Source organism: Podarcis muralis, chromosome 3 (genome assembly GCF_964188315.1).
Source record: "Podarcis muralis chromosome 3, rPodMur119.hap1.1, whole genome shotgun sequence".
NCBI classification, from domain to species: Eukaryota; Metazoa; Chordata; class Lepidosauria; order Squamata; family Lacertidae; genus Podarcis; species Podarcis muralis.
In genome coordinates this window covers 21,781,359-21,798,874 of record NC_135657.1, presented here as the reverse complement: position 1 = coordinate 21,798,874, position 17,516 = coordinate 21,781,359, and the positions used below count along the sequence as shown (strand labels likewise).

The 17,516-nt window shown below is 39.6% G+C and overlaps 1 protein-coding gene across 1 annotated transcript in view; it reads right to left on the bottom strand.

The window, feature by feature from the left end:
* LRPPRC (leucine rich pentatricopeptide repeat containing) overlaps positions 1–17,516 on the bottom strand; it is a 116,225-nt gene that overhangs the window by 53,008 nt on the left and 45,701 nt on the right. The window contains exons 16-23 of the mRNA XM_077925527.1: positions 15,150–15,207; positions 13,880–13,986; positions 13,591–13,668; positions 13,208–13,261; positions 12,334–12,447; positions 10,323–10,453; positions 7,733–7,818; positions 6,007–6,214 (exon numbers count right to left, since the gene is read on the bottom strand). Of these exons, the coding sequence (XP_077781653.1) occupies positions 6,007–6,214; positions 7,733–7,818; positions 10,323–10,453; positions 12,334–12,447; positions 13,208–13,261; positions 13,591–13,668; positions 13,880–13,986; positions 15,150–15,207 (836 nt within the window). The remainder of the gene's footprint in view (positions 1–6,006; positions 6,215–7,732; positions 7,819–10,322; positions 10,454–12,333; positions 12,448–13,207; positions 13,262–13,590; positions 13,669–13,879; positions 13,987–15,149; positions 15,208–17,516) is intronic.

Here is a 17,516-nt window from a genome sequence, read left to right as displayed (position 1 = left end):
CACTCGTGTGACTGATCCAGGAAGCACTGTCCTTGCTCTCAGTGTGTCTTGAGTTTGCCCTCAGTGACACCATCTTGTAGCTAAATCTGATTCTGTTATCTCTCAGCGACATTACCATGTAGTCAAATCTGATTTGCTACTGAGCATACAACTTACTACATGATCCTCAATTAGTTAGGATTTAGGAGGGGCGGGAATTTATACTAGAAACAAAACAAGCAAACCTATAAACTGTGGCCCTCCAGATGTTGTTGAACTTCCATCAGCCAAAGCCAGAAGGGGCAATGGTTGAGGAATGATGGGAGATTTTAGTCCAGCAGCATATTGAGGGCCACAGGTTCTTTCTCTCTCTATCAGAAAAAGAATCACACATTAGAAAGGGGGGGGGAGTGTATTCTTATACAAGGTTTTCATGAAATGTTTCTAATGCAATAATCTCTGAAAACACCATATTTGGCACTTTAAATTAGAAATGGGAATGTTTGACAGTGCCCTGTTTTTCTACCAAATAATGATTTTGTTTCAGTAGGTCTGATCCAACGACGAGAGCTTAAATGCAAGGAAAATGTGCCCATAATAACTCTTTCCACCTTTTATTGTATTCAGCCACATAACACCTTATTATAAATAATAACTGGGTGGTGTTTTTTTAAGTCTGTAACAATTAAAACTCCCATACAACACTTTTTGAAGTCCAAGTATCGAAGGAGAAGTTGTTGCACAAAGGTTTAGATTCCTAATGATGAGATAAAATGGCCTCGAGCCCAACAATGAAAGGCATGCTATTAGCAGTATGCTGAAAGAATAATACTTTAAATGTCTAAAAAGTTAATGTTGAGTAAATAGTACTACTTCCAATCTGAAGAACAACAGCAATTCTATAAAGAGCCATTATGAAAAGACAAGCAAAATGCTTTTCATTATGACAAGTGTGATATTATATTGTGGAGATCCTGGAGGATCCAAAACCACCAGTTGCCCTCCCTGGTCCTGGGTAACTGGGGATAAGCTACCTTTAGATTCCAAAACCCTCAGGGTAACTTACAAAAATAGAAAGAAGAAAAAAAGAATATAATCAAGCAAGCCTGTGTTCTGGGGACACCCAGATTCTCTCTCTCTCTCTTCATCCCTGATTCTCAGCCTATGGGGTTTTGCAGGGTTTCATATTGTCACCCATGCTGTTTTGCATCTATATGAAGCCCCTGAGGAAAGCCATCTATGGATTAGTGACATCAATATGCAGATGACATTTCTCTCTCTCTATGTATATACCCATAATATGGGTGGTCAAGAGTTCTGTAGAGTTTCTAACATTTTCTGCCGTGTATAACGTTTTAGAAATAGTTATAAATGTCATTGTTGCATTTTATGGGCTTGACAGACAAAGCGCATGTAAAAATAAAACCAATAGATATTTTCCTACTTGTAATAAAGCAAAGTTTAGCTGCAAGTGAACCATGATAGCGTGTTTTGTTTGTCCCACAGAAATCTGTGGGAGCCGCTGAGTCTCCCCCTACCTCCACAGCTCTACCCCATTTTGAGAACCAGAAATTGGAACGTGTAATATACATGACTATCAAAATGCCATGTTAAAGAGGAAAAAATTGGGAGAGAATGTATACCACAGGAACCAGGGGTGTGTGAGAGAGACCTTATTTTCACATATGGTTCTTGCTGGTGGGGGTGAGGCCTTCTCGTAACATGACTGCAAGAGAGGCTTACTCCCCACTGCAACTTCATCCTAGTACGGTTTTCATTTTTTCCCCTGGGAGTAAAGGACTGTCATCCATTTCCACCCCCTTGTGGCAAGATCTAAGACTGCAGGCAAGAATGTGACAAATCTGATGCTCTAACCACATTTGGCCATACATTCACCACACAAAGATCGGGAGTAGAATATTTGTGGCAACTTTCTAATATAAAAAAATGACCAGCATAACTGGGAATTGTTAGCTTGTAAAGCAATCTCTGGCACCCTGAGAGTATTTAAAAACGAAATCCTATTTCAGTATGTTAACAGATTGCAATTTATATTTTCCAGTCATAGACTTGCCAGAAGAGCTCTTCAAAATTGTTGTCCATATTATTGCTGAGGAAACTAGTGCCAGCAGAGGACTATCATCCAACCAATTCTCCAAGCAACCCACATAATGCCTGGAGTATTTTATTCTATTGCCTTCAAGGGATCAAATCTCCAAACTCCATATAAATTGTGTTTGCTCTTAGATTCTGTTGGACTACTTTAGGCATCCCATTCAAATTACATTCCACTAAAGGGTCCCACTGACTGACATTGCATTAACTTCCAATCTAGCATTGCTAGGATCATAGACTGAGGCAGACAAAAAGTGTACGCAGAAGTTTTAAAAAACAGTGGCACAATCACACAAAAAATACAGCAAAATTGAAACATTCTGTTTTGGCAAGGGGAGATCACTACTTCTTGCAGAACACTATACAGTGGTACCTCGGGTTAAGTACTTAATTCGTTCCAGAGGTCCGTTCTTAACCTGAAACTGCTCTTAACCTGAAGCACCACTTTAGCTAATGGGGCCTCCTGCTGCCGCCAGAGCACAATTTCTGTTCTCATCCTGAAGCAAAGTTCTTAACCCGAGGTACTATTTCTGGGTTAGCAGAGTCTGTAACCTGAAGCGTCTGTAACCTGAAGCATATGTAACCCGAGGTACCACTGTACCTCTGTTGACACTGTCGACACCTCCACAGAATTGTTTTGGGTGGCGATACCAGGGCCCAAGAGTAATTTTATGCTGGCGACGTGCTACTGTCCACTTGATCAAAATTCTCAAGAGATCTTGAGGAGGAGAATAAAATCAAGGAAGCCTCTACAATAGGAAATGTTGTAATGGGTAACTTAAAGTACCTTCACACAAAACAACCTACATATGTGCTGGTCTGGTCAAACACGTAAAAGGTCAATATACCATTTAGGACTATGTCCTAGAACAGTTGGTCATCGAACCGACCAGAGATCCAGCAAACCTGGATCTAATCTTGAGGAGCACAAAGAACTTGAGTTGAGATGTAAGTGCTGTCAAGCCTATTGGGATAAGTGACCATAGTGCTGATAAACTAAACATACATTTAAATGGACAATTGCCAAGAAAACTGCTCTGACTCTCACTGGATGAAGAACTCAAACTTGGACTTTGGTTTATGCCCAAATCTTTAATGCTGAAATAGGTATTGTTGTGTTTTTGTTTTTATTATGTATTCTGTGCTTTTATCTTGCATTTTTATGCTGTGAACTGCCTTGAGATCTTCGGATGAAGGGTGATATACAAATTTTAATAATCACAATCGTAGGCAAGGCAAGGGTTAAAAGCCACAGAAGGTGAATGATAGTGCTAAATGCAAGCTAAGACATTGATCCAACAAGTTACATGCCCCAACTTTATTTTGATGAGCAAGGTGAGCACAACCTTCAGCATAGCAAATGGCAAGATTTCCAAGACTGGGCAAGCAATCAGGTTGTTGCTGTTGTTGGTTAAAATAATGGAATTGTAAAGTTGGAAGGAACCCTGAGGGTCATCGACTAAAGCATCCATGACAGATGGCCATCCAACCTCTGCTTAAAAACCTCCAATGAAGGAGAGTCCACAATGGCCTGACAGAGTCTGCTCCACAGGGTCAGCAAACTTTTTCAGCAGGGGGCCGGTCCACTGTCCCTGAGGCCTTTATGGGGGACCAGAGTATGTTTTGGGGGATAAAGAAAAAGAACGAATTCTTAAGCCCCACACAAATAACCCAGAGATGCATTTTAAATAAAAGCACACATTCTACTCACATAAAAACACGCTGATTCCCAGACCGTCTGCAGGCTGGATTTAGAAGGCGATTGGGCTGGATCTGGCCCCCGGGCCTTAGTTTGCCTACCCATGGTCTAAGAGGTCTTACTGTTCTTCCAATGTTTAATCGGAATCTCCTTTCTTGGAAATTGAATCGATTTGTTTGAGTCCCACCCTCCAGAGCCGGAGAAATCAAGCTTGCTCCCTCTTCCATATGTCAGCCCTTTAGATATTTGAAGGTGTCTATCATATCTCCTCTCAGTCTCCGGTTTTCCTAGCTTCTTGTATCTTTGTTTTAGATCTTGTGATTTATGTGGAAATTGTTCAGTTTGGTTGTGTATTACTTGATGTTTTATTTCTTGTTTATGACTTTTATTATGTTACACTTATGTATTTTTTCATGTTGTAAGCTGCCTTGAGCATGGTTTGAATGGTTTCTTATCCATTAAACCCATAAAAAGGACAAAATCTTACCCCACCGATATACTTAAGTGTGTCTTATAGCCAAGCCCTCCTTTTCACATTAGACTAGTAACATGGGAGCTGCTGCAACCGAACTGTCTCCCATGCTGCATAAAATATCGCATACAAAGCAGGGCCCTCTGACACCTCGGTTTTTACTGTTAATATGTTATTTGATTCCCTTTTGATCCTTACAGTATATTGGAGAGAAATACCTAGCATGAGAGCAAGTGAAACCAACTCACCGCATTCAGGATTCAATTTACACCATTTAACTCCTGAATTAAATTTAGACAGGGACTAACCATTTCCTGAAATCTGCAAGAATCATAGTTGTACTCCTAATTAAGAATGCTACCAAGTTTAAGCCAAAAGTTTTTGGTGTTGGGTTTTGGTTTTTTGGGAGTGACTTAACAACATTTGTTTTGTGGTCCACCTGATTCTAGACATCACTGGGATCCTAAGGATGCAATTCTACACAAGTTTACGGGGAATAAGTCCAACTCAAGAGCTTGCTGCTGAGTAGACAAGGCGCAGGACTGCACCATAAGGGGCAGGGATACTATAGTGCCCACAAACCTGAAAATAATGTGCATTCAGCAGCTAAGTACAGGCTGAGGCTATACCAGGACAGGCTCTCTGCACTGCACTGCACTGCCACTAGCTCCTGGATTATTCCATAAGAAGATATGTTATGGGCTCAGAGAGCTTCATCCCTAGATGCAGTCTAGAAAGCAACCTGACCAGAGGCGTCTAACACCTGGCAATCACTGCTGATGCCCAACAGATTCTTGAGCAGCTTTCTGCTCTTTGACTCCCAACTCCCATGAGTACCAACCAGCATGACCAACTGTCAGGGATGAGGGAGCTGTAATTAGCAACACCTGGAAAGCAGCGAAATGGAGAAGGCTGATTTAGGAAGGTAACTGATTTAAGTCTGCCTGCTTCTGCTCAATTCTGGAAATGTGTTCCAATTTTGCCGGACTTGTCCCAGAAGAGAACAAATTGCTTTTGCCCATTAAGCTTTTGCCCTACTCCTGAAATACACACACACCAAAGTATAAATACATTTGTTTCTGACAATAAAATAATCAGGTTCAGAACTAAGGAAGGACAGGAAAAGGTGTTACAGAGTACGATAGATTCCGGCGTATTAGGCAACTGGGCGTATAATTAGATCCCCAACTTTTGCTGTTCAATTTTAGAGTTTTAGAGTTATAGAGTTTGAGCGCCGCCAGGGGCAGAGAGCGCACCCCTCTGCTGCCTCTACCACTGCAGCAGCCCGAGGCGAGGCGTTTGGCGGGCGAGCACTGCGCTCGGAAGGACTTTCTGCATCCCCTTCTGTGGGGAGGGAGGAGGAGCAACGGCAGAAGGGGCGCCTCTGCTCACCAGCTCCCCCTCCTCCTTCCCAATGCATATACCCGGTGTATAAGACGACCCCTGATTTTTTGGGTGATTTTCCAGGGATAAAAAGTCGTATTGTACGCCAGAACTGTGCTCCAAATACAGCATATTAGGAGTGTATGACAGGAACCATGGTCCATGATACCATGAAGCAGACAGGTTGTTTGATAACCAACTACACCCCCCCCCAAAAAAAAACCCAGCTGTCTGATACATCCCCATCCAGAGTACAAGAGTGGACCACTTCCAGTGGATCAGAGCAACTTTTAATTGTGAGCATAAAAGCCAAAGTACGATTGTTTCTTTAGTTAGATCCAGACTGCAACCAACTTACTTTTCAAGGTGGACACCAACGAGGGGAGAACACAGGTTTCCAGTAGGCTTTGCTAGACCCAGGGACACAATGGTCTCGAGTAGCCGATTCACCACTTCAACGTCGTGACGCATGGCAGCACCATTAATAATGTGGAAAAAGGATGTGGCTGATATAGATTGAATAGGGACATCCTTCTCTTTCATCTCCTTTAAAATGTTAATAGCATCTACAATGAACCACCACAAAAGACCCTTAGGTAATTTCATGTACAGAGAAAACAAACTGCTATTAAAACAGCATTTCAAAAAACCAGCAGGAATGTAAATTCTGGTGTATAATGCCAATTTCAAGTTAATTACTACTTGCATTTCTAAACGAGACTACAATTATGAATCCACAATAGCATGGTTTTATCATTTTGCTGCAACTTTGACTACAAATTACAGATAGGAACTGTGTGCCCACTCTGCACTACGTAACCCTGTAGAGTCTGCCCTATAGCAACAAGATCCTACTAAATGGATGCTTTTATCGTTCAGTGCTAACATCTGCTAAATCACACCATTGTTTCTTCAGCAGATGGCTTGTCACGAGGCCAGATAATAAAGATGTGTTTACACTGTATATACAGCCAGACTAATGGTCTGATACCGATAGGGCCTGTTTGCTGTGTCGATACTAATTAGCCAAGGAGAGCCAATGAAAGCTTTCTAAGAGAGTGCATGTTAAAACATTAGGTTCATTAAGCTTCATTAAGAAGGCAGAAACAAACATTTTGGTATATGGAATAAGTGCATTTTTTTTTGTAATGTTCTTAATTATTGCACAGGCAAAATGTTTTGACCACTTTACATAAAAGCAGGGCTCATCTTTTGAAACTGCCTGCTGCATGCAGCGCGCTGTGTGCTTCAGAAAATCAACACAATGCCACCTTTTAATTGCACAGGTAGCCACAATCTGGTTTTGGGGTGAAATCTCACTCTAACAAACAATCCAAATCTATTATGACACCCTTTCAATTAAAGGAATTGGAAATAAATTTTCTGTTTAATAGAACAAATGCCAATTATAGTTGGTTAGTCAGAAACAGACTGTTTTTTCCAACCTCTAATTAATGGTGGTGATAGCCTAGTTTATAAACTTCATCGATTACTAAATACATACCGTTTACACCCAAATGCATGAAATACATTTACAATTAAAGATCTGATTAATTTAACAATATTCTTCAGCTGTTGGTTATAAAATGTTACATTAATAATATATAAAAGGCAAATTTAAGATCTTAATATTATAATACATTTATTAAAAAGTTAGAGGGTGGCTTTTTTTTTCCTGAAGTGCTTAGACCCTTTACAAGGAGGTTATGTTTATAGGCTTTATGCTAAGACTTCAGACCTTCTTAAGCAAAAACAAAGCCATTAGTCTAGGCACATACGCAATTTGTGCCATAAGTCATGATCTTCAAACTCAATCCAAACAGCAATGCTAATAAAAACTAGCTGCAGAAATGCAAAAAGCACTGAGCTGTGCAAATGTAAATGACAAGCTTGCCAATCCATTAAAACTAATGGCCTGCACTGTCCAAGTATCTCTGGTTGAATTCACATGCAAATTTGTATGCAAAATGTTCAAGCACTTTGCAGGACATGATATACCATTAATATCAACTCATATTTTTATTCCGGTGGCAAGATACCTTCATTATATAGCAAAAATATACACTGAAAGAAAGAGCACTTACCTTCTACTCTGCCATATTTGCTCAAAACTTTCACCAAGGCTAAGCACTTGCCCGCATCAAGAGCAATAGATGAATCTTTACGAGAACTGGGGTATATATAAAAAAAAACTGCATCAACTCCATTTGTGCCAGAATATAATAATCTCACAGCGCAATCATGTAGATGTTTACTTAGAAATCAACCCCACTGTGTGCAATGGGTCTTACTCCTGAGTAATTCAGTGTGCAATTAGGAAGTAAATTTATTTCTGATATATCATGGAGGCATTGGCGCTATGAAAGGATGCACTGCTTTTTGAAGACCTTGGGTTGGAACCACAGTTACATGAGTGGAAGGCCTGGAATGTGGTGTGGGAGCCTGCAATGGGAAGAGGGTATCTGAGAAAATCAGGAGTTCCCCTTTCATGAGCAGAGCTCCAAAAACATCCAAAGACTTATTTATTCTCTCATTTATTCATTTAAAATGTTTTGCAGGATTTCCGGGTCTCAGTCAAATAGGTAAACAAAAATATGAAGAAAGTAAATCTAGGGGGTGTTACCATCAACAAAAAATAATACGTTCGATTCAGATTAAGCAACTCTTTATTTTATTATATATATAAATTTTCATAAACTTCCATCTCATAAGAAAAAAAATCATGGTGGTGTACAAAATATAATAACAAAATCGTACTTGCATGTTGGTCCCACATGTATGGGATAAGTTAGTCATGAGTGAAGGTAAATCCCATTGATGAAAATGGAAACTAAGGGTACACCATTTAGGCTATAATCCTATGGGCATTTACCCAGAAGTAAGCCTGAAAGGACTGAGCTGATTGTCCAAATCCAAACCAATGTCAACCAGTCTTGAAATTTATTCCAAGGCTACCATTTAATACTGATATCATCATCATCATCAAACAGACCACAACTTCCTCAGTTCACAAGGAATTATGGAAAGGGACCGTTGCTCTTATCTGAAAGATATTTCTACGTGGTGTTGCAATGGATTCAACTGGGTTTGGCTTCCTCTACTGCTCAACCAACTGAATCCATTATACCACCAAGGAAGAAACTATGTTTCTCCAAAGAAAATTACTTATTGGAATTAACTTGCTTTTGGCATAATGCAACATACCTATTAAACTACTCTGTGCATCTTTGTAACTCATTACCTTAGTCATAATTATGGTAACAAAAGGATGAAGGGCTGTTTCTTTAGCAGCAGATGTCTTTTTATAATAAACAGAATGCTAACTACATACGATAGCACATTTTCAAGGGCTGCCAAATAGATCATCTTAAATAAATTGAAGGGCCAGTTCCTTCTTGGTAGGAGATCTGGGCTGGTTCTTGAATGTGAATCCATATGAGAACACTGGACCTGTATGGACTGTCTAAGGCATTCATTTGTAGATAATCCAGTGAGCTGAAGGTAGCCTGAACAAATGCACTCCACAAGATCATCTATGAGCATATTGAATGAATAGAGGATCCCTTATTTTGAAACATGGCCCAGAATTTGTTCAAGAACACAGAGCTATCGAGGAAACACCTGACTTATGCAACTTGGTAATATAAGGAAGTTGTTTCACAGAAGCTAAAAAGTCTTATTTGCATCTGAGGCCTTCCTTCAGATGAGATAAATAAGTAGAGTTAACAAATATAGAGTTACAGAATTACACGCGCGCACACACACAAAATATATCTATATATGTCACCTCTACTCATGGTGCAACATAAGCAGGGTTTTGGAACCTGTTTAAAACTGGGTTTTCAAATAAAGTTTAGGAATGTACGTTCATTTTAGCAACAGGAGAACCCACTGAACCTGCAGAACCCACACGTATACGTATGAAATAGAAATATAGAAGTTGAGAGAGAGAAAAAAAAAAATCACACATGACTGGGCATTGGGAAAATGACTGACTTTCCTGCAGCTCACTGTTGCTAAACTCTCATCAACTGTATATCTACACTGGTCCAACATCATGCCAAAAGAGCAGAAAGAAGCTCCTAAATATGTGATTGTGTGTGTTTTGTTTTCAAATTTACCTTAACAATAAAATTAAAGAAATAAAACTAAAATACAACAGGAGGAAAAAAAATGGGGATCTGCAAAGTACTTTGCTGACAAACCAGGCAATACAGGTCTTAGCTGGGAGCTAATTTTCACAACCAAGATATTATCTCTGGAAACAGAGACTTTAAAAGGAAATGTTTGCAGACAGGTATTAGAAGCATAATGTCACTTACAAGCGCTGTAACCCGCTATACTGCAGCTACATTACCCAGCTCAGAAACCAAATCTGAATGCCAAGGTAGCTGCGAAGACCTTATCATAAACTGATGTATTAAAATACAACATAGAGCACCACTAATAAACATGTGTGTTCAGAGTGATTATATAATCGTGACAACTTGTTACAACCAATCTCGAATTTCAGCAAAATATTTTTATCAGGGGAAAAGCTAATTAAAAATGTATGAGGGTTGGGCTGGGGGTTTTTTTTTGTTTTGTTTTTTTAAATATTCAACCTACTTAATTCAATAAGGTCTGTGTATCAGCATAAATCTCTTTGACATCTTTCAGGGCCGGTGTACTTACAGTTCTTCTTTAAGGTTCATTGCCTCCTCTGCATTATCATGTCGACAGCACAAATGTATTAAGGCTGCATAGCCACCAACAGACATGTCCGCTTCGTATTTGGCTTTCACTTCAAGGGCTTTCTGCATATTCTAGGAGCAGCATTAAGGGAAAGATATGAACTAAAAGAGAAAAGTCCGCATGACATTTTGCATTCCAGGGCTTTGCTGCGAAACTACATTTATCTATGTATGCATAGCCTACGTGCTGCTTGTTAAAAGCTCACATGCCTTACATTTGCAAAAATTACAGTTATTTTAGCAAGTGACCTGAACTTGTCCAATCGAAACCTTTTGTTAGAGGAGCGGTTTATATGCTTTAGTGGACATCTTAGGTAGGCACATAATTACTATTATGATTTCTTCCTTGAATATATGTTAGCATTCGTGTTCGGTTGGAAGTTTTTTTTTTAACCGTGGGCAAAAGCAGGAACGAAGTGTCCAACTTTTAAAACCCAATAAGCATGCCCATATCCTTTTTGAGGCTATTCCTTAATACATCTTATATTCCTATTAATACATCTTGAACATATGCTTATGAACAGAGGTCATGTCAAAAGCTTCCCCTGCCACTCTTCTTATATAGAGTAACAAAATGAAGCGAAACCTCTTCACGGCCTAAATTTCTGCCATTATAGAATACAAGCTATAAGGTTAACCATATTCCAGTTTGCTGTACAATAATGGGCATTATGGCACAGGCACACAAACAAGAAATTGGACCAGTGTCTTGGAATACACAGCAAATTGCAGACCTACACAAAATATGAACTACAGCTGGGTGCCTGCTGATGAAGGCAAGAGCCTCTTTATCTCAGAAAGCTTTTCTCCAGCAGGAAAATGGAATTTCAATCCCCGCATTAACCACCTTGTAATATTTGACTTGCAAATGACTATTGCATGTATCAGTTGCTTGACAATCTAGATGTAAGAGACCAGAGCCATGGCTTGAAAGGACATTTGGCATGTATGATAAACCTATCACAGCTGTTACTATCATTCACTTTGCAGATTACCATTAACAGACCAGAGTAATCCCAAAACATGCCATTCAAGAGGTAACTGAAATGAGTTGACTCTTTATTTTATTTTTTTGCTTTAATTGCTTTTTTGTACTTTGATATGATTTACAAGGGCCAAAACCAGAACCCTTGAAACATTATTCTCCCTTGCTTACCAGCACTATACCCCCACCTGAAATGAAGCCTAAGTACATGCAATTACATTTGCAACCATTCATCTCTGGTTATCTTTACTTGCCTCTCTCTGTCTCCCTCCCACTTTACATCCCACTGCCTTCACTTAAGATTTCAAACTCCTTGGAGCTAGGATTTGTCTTTTACTTAGTAACCATTTCCAGAGGGGTGGTCATCTTAGCAGGAAAGGGTCTTACAACCCCCTTAAAGACAAACCAATGTCAGAAATTGAGGAGGTGGTAGTGAGAGGGCAATCTCTGTGGCATCTCCCAGGTTGTGGCATTTTCTGACCTTAAGACACCTGAGATATGTGTTTTCAGGACCACTGCCCCTATGTTTGTGACTGCAATTTGTATTAACCGTTCTTAATGTTAAATTTAAAATTGCTGAATCCCCACCCTGGGGAATACTGGTGAAAGGTGGGTAATAATTTTAATAAATAACTTCATCATCCTCAATAACAACATGTCTTACGCTTTTGTGGGCTAGATCCACCTTCATCAAATGCATGTCATGAAGTGGGCTCTTGTCTATGAAACATATGTCTTAAATGTTAAGATGCCATAAGGCTCCTCCTTGTTCTTTCACTAGGATTACTCTGTATACTACTACTACTACTTTATTACTTGTACTCCGCACATCTGACCTGGTTGCCCCAGCCATTCTGGTTCACTGCCACATACATTGATGGGTGTTCTATAGATAAGAGTCACTGTTGTTTATTAAAATGTAACACTGAATGCTGCAAATTCAACACACAACTCTTTCAAAAGTTACCTCTTCCGCACACAAAGCAAATATAAGCTGCTTCAAAACATCTCCAACAGGCTGGTTCTCAGCTTTCAGTTGTTCCAGTTTCTCCTCCAATTCAGGCACCCGAAGTGCAGGGAACTATGGCAAGAGAATAAGATGTTTACTAAATAAAACATCCCTGAAAACCACTTGAATTAAGAGAGAAAACATTACGACATGTGCAAGCAAGAACGTAAATTCTCTGCAACTGTTCGAGTCATAGCAAAAATGCATGACAGTTCCTTTATATTTTCAGTCTGCCTACACTAGATAGAGAAGGACAACTTAACACCAAATTTGCTGTGGTGCGCCTTCCCTCACTCAGCATGAACATGTGCAATTGCGTTGAGCTTTAAGTGCTTTTACCACAGAACCGTTAAGGCAAATGTTTGTGATTATTCGTAGGACATACATTGCCCAGAACCTTAAAGAAAAAAGAAAAAGGTTTCACCATCGAGTGCAGATGCCCCATCCATGTGCCCCACCCTGGTGTGCAAGGACTTCACATGCAAGTGAGGCCAGGAAAATTTTTGCAACTTGCCCTTCCCTGCCCAAAGTGGCAAAAACATAGGCTCATAACCGTCCCTGTGAGCTGCTCTCTTTTCTAAATGGGGAAAGTGAGTCACGGCAGCTGCCTCAGGTGTTCAAGCCTGTTTCTGGGAAGGCCAAATACGCAGACGACATAGTCGAACTAACAGACATATTATGCTTCTACTGTTATTAACACTGAAGCTAATTCCAGGAAAAGGCTGAAACGTCAGCTGCGCAAGAGAATAGATACCTTGGAAGAAAAAATCCTTTTTGTATACAAAAATTATTTGATTACTAACAAATAAACCTAGATAGCCAGTCCACTTACTTTTGATAATTCTCCGGGCAACAATGCGTCTTTATCAGTCAAGAGAATTACATCCTAAAAGATAATATATATAGTGTAAGAAAATGTATGAAATATATGGTGAATAGAATTGAACAAGATCCCATTTCAGCAATATCGCGAAGCATGCTGTTAAGCCATAGAAAAGAGCCTATCTGTCCCCATTTATCCTCATAGTTAGAGCTTTAAAATTCTCTGTCCAAAACACAAATGCTTCCAAATTAAATAAAAAGGAGAAGATCAATATGCTATTTTAAAAACCAGAAACGGTTCCTTTTGAATGTTGTTTCTCTCTAAACAGATCCATGGGGAGTACAGACACATGTTTTATATTGAAAGACAACATTTAATTTACCACTACAGACCTTAATTAATTCAGGAACGTGGCAGCTGTCCAGTAGGTTGCGAATACCTCTAAAGATGTTGGGAGGGATGACTATATTCTGTACCGAGAGGTGGAGAAAATTACACGAGTTTTAAAAACACAACCAAACTGAGATAATTTCTGTTAGACAAATTTCAGACATAATTTAAGTCTCCAGCACTCGCATGTCATTGAGAAGTGGTCTGGTTGTACTTAAAAGCTGCAATTTCAAATCTAATAGATACATGTCAGGCAGGACAGGCATTATGTAGCAAAAAATGAAATGGTACCATCTTCTTCAGCTGATGGAAGTATTGTCTCAACCGCTCCTCCTTGGCCTGTACCTCTGAGTCACTCATGCTGTCAATCAAGCTATAAAGAAAATAGCCAACAGCTTCTGCAGGGGGGAGGAACACAAGAGAAAGCATTCCACTAAAATTACTGACACTGTCATGTTATCAAGATTAATTTATAAGAAATCATTTTGGTGTGAGATGTCACCCTGATGAGAGGCTCTGAAATGGCAACAATGATCACTGAGGCATAGAGATTATGTGGTTTGGGAGCACATATCTAACTGGTGAGTGAAAGGAATATTAATTATTTTCAAACCCGGTGACAGCTTTTCAGTACAGAATCTATCTTCAATCTATTTTTTCTCACTGCTGTGTGACAGAAGCAGTACTGCCCAGGGCCTCTCCCCCACTCTCCTGCCCAATACCCCAAAATAGTTGCCATAAATATTTTGTCATTTATTCAAAAGGAAATAAAGAGCTTCCTAAAGCATCGCGTACACAGCACTGTATATTTCACATTATTTACCATGCTTTCTGCAGCCTAGCAAGCGAACATGAATACAATAAGGAGTATTAAATGATTTTTAACAACCAGATCCAATAATCCTGTGGAGAGCTACTTATTAGCCAATGAAAATCAAGATTAACAAAAGATGCTACATAGTGAACAGCACTAATTTTCTTTGGCACTCAAGCATAAAATGTATAGGAGCATCAGGAAGAACTAATGAGCTTTTGATAAGACATCTACTAGTGACATGTACTGCATTCTTTTTATTATTTATTAAGAGTGTTCAGCAGGTCTTAAATCACTTTATTCAAGATACTAAGTGGCATTTTGCTCTTTGATATGACAGAAAGCAATTAAAATGTTATTTTAATAGTTTTATGTTTTGTTTTGTTTTAATAGCTTTCTGAAATACAGAAAAACTTGGTTGTAGTTGTAAAGCGTTTATTTAAGGGATCTGATTATGTTATCAGTGTTGCAAGCCTTTCTGTTTTATTTAACACATGTGCAACTCTATGAATGGAGAACATTTTAATTAAAGAAAGAAAAGGGGGAAACACCCCTCCTTCCAAAAAATCTCACGGATTCCATAAAATATACTGTGATCATCTGGATAAAGATTTTACCCAACATGTTTTCCAAATTTCACTTTCAAAAAGAAGTAATCAGTGTTTATGGTTGTAATCCCTCAAGCCCATCATTACACAGAAGAACGGATTTGTGGATAAGTTACAATCATAGAAATTGAAACTCTACCAGTTGGTCCCGGAGGCGTCTGGCAATAACGTCCATCCTTGTACAAGAGTTCTGTTATCTGGTAAGACAGAATAATCGTACATTGCAGCCGAGAAGAAGAAGCAAGGGCAAATAGTATCTGAAATTGAATTCTACAAATAATAAAGCATCTCTCCACTAAGCTATTATTCTATGCCACATCATAGCAATTCACTCTTTAAAAAGGAAGGCTTTTTGTCTGTGTAAATATGGTATTTAAAATCAACACCAACAGCATGTATGCTGCACACCAAAATGTATATTGGAAGTAGGGGGGGAAAGAAAGTCTTTTTGTGATTCTGTTCCTAGTGTCTTAACCCACAATAGGAAGTACTGCTTAAAGCAGTCATTAAGCACTGTCACTTTCAGGTGTTAAAATTAAGAGTCTTTATAGTTTCTCAACAGTGTAGCGTTACTTCATTTTTACATATTTGTAAATAGTAATAAAAATCTGCATTTTAGATAGTACTTAATGCCGACAACACACCAGCAAAGTAGTCCACTTCTTTAAACAAAGCAAAAAATATATATTAAGGGTTATAGCCAGCTAAGCTTTACTCAAGAGTAAACCCACTGAAATTAAGGGATCTAAGTTGGTCGTGGCCATTCATTCAACTGGGTCTACTCTGAGTAGGGCCAACACTCAATACAACCCTAAGTCTGCAATCTTAAACACATTTACAGGGAAGTAAGCCCAGTTGCAAACAGTAAAACTGACCTCCAAGTAAACAGGACTAGGGCTGCATGACACACTTGGAATGCAAAACCAAAGGTGGTGACTACATTCAAACTTTGATTTGATTTTCCTACGGCTAACTTATTTGACAGTTTGGCATGTGAAGCAACAGAATGAATTGTGCTTCTTCCCCAATATTAATGAGCTCCCTAAAAACACCTCCCACGTTCTCCTGAAGGGTGTCCCCCCCCTGCCCACAGGAGCAGATTTTGGAGGCACATGGGGACAGAGGTTAAATTAGTAAAAGCCCCCCACCCCAATGGAAATCTCCTAGATAAAAGCCTTCTGCCAGCACAAAGGGCACCAGAGAGCACAACGTTCTTTCTCTGACCCACTTCCGAGCTTAGTATAAACTTTGCCTCAGCAAACACCACATCTGGAGCTGTACTAGCAGCCTGATTTGCAAAACTTCAAACGGGCAAGAAAACTCAGGTGGTATTTCCAATTTAAACAGAATATGTAGATTGTCAAGATGCAGAAGACGGAAAGAAAAGGCTCTTTTGGAAAACAAGCCCCTACTTCTACACCCAAGAGGAATAAATAGAAGAAAGGCAACTAAGCTATGCTGTGCCCCATGTAGTGTTTTGCTGAAACATAGTTAAGCATCGATCCAAAAACTCATTTTAGCGCACTTATCCTATCACTTCATTATCTTTCAGGGAGCTTGCGGCCTTCTAGAAGCTGCCAGACCACAATACCTGCTGGCTAGGCTTGATGGGAACTGTAGTCCAGGAACATCAAGGAGCCACTGGTTCCCCACCAACTTTAGACAGGGTGTAGGAAAATGTTATGCAAGAAGGAGCCTTTGTTATTTTGTGAATGACTTCCTCAATTGTTTGGTTCACTTCCATACTGCTTATTCTCTGAATTTTAAACTGGTGACATAAGGCGCTTTGGGTTTACCCCTCAAGCCTATAATAATAATAATAATAATAATAATAATAATAATAATAATAATAATAATAATTTATTATTTATACTCCGCCCATCTGGCTGAGTCCCCCCCAGCCACTCTGGGCGGCTCCCAATCAAGTATTAAAAACAATACAGCATTAAATATTAAAAACTTCCCTGAACAGGGCTGCCTTCAGATGTCTTTTAAAGATAGGATAGGTACTTATTTCCTTTACATCTGAAGGGAGGGTGTTCCACAGGGTGGGCGCCACTACCGAGAAGGCCCTCTGTCTGGTTCCCTGTAACCTCACTTCTCGCAATGAGGGAACCGCCAGAAGGCCCTCAGCGCTGGATCTCAGTGTCCAGGCTGAATGATGGGGATGGAGACGCTCCTTCAGGTATACAGGACCTGATGAGTTCAGTCTTCTTCCCCACCCCAATCCTCATCTCTTTCGCACATAATTATTAAAATCGCAAGAAGTTACTTGGGCAGAGAGCCCAACTGGGGATCTTCGCATGCAACCCTCTTTGAGTAGAAGGTCCCTGCCAAGTTACCACTGTCCAGGTTTCTGTCCACCAAGTATTTTTATCAACAAACTTCATCCAAAGCCAAGCATGTCTTAAATCCAATTAGATATGGGGAAGTGAAGGCGGTTTGGAGTCAAGCACCTGCTTAAATCTCCCCACTGAGTTCAAACAGAATTAGCTTTGGTTGAATC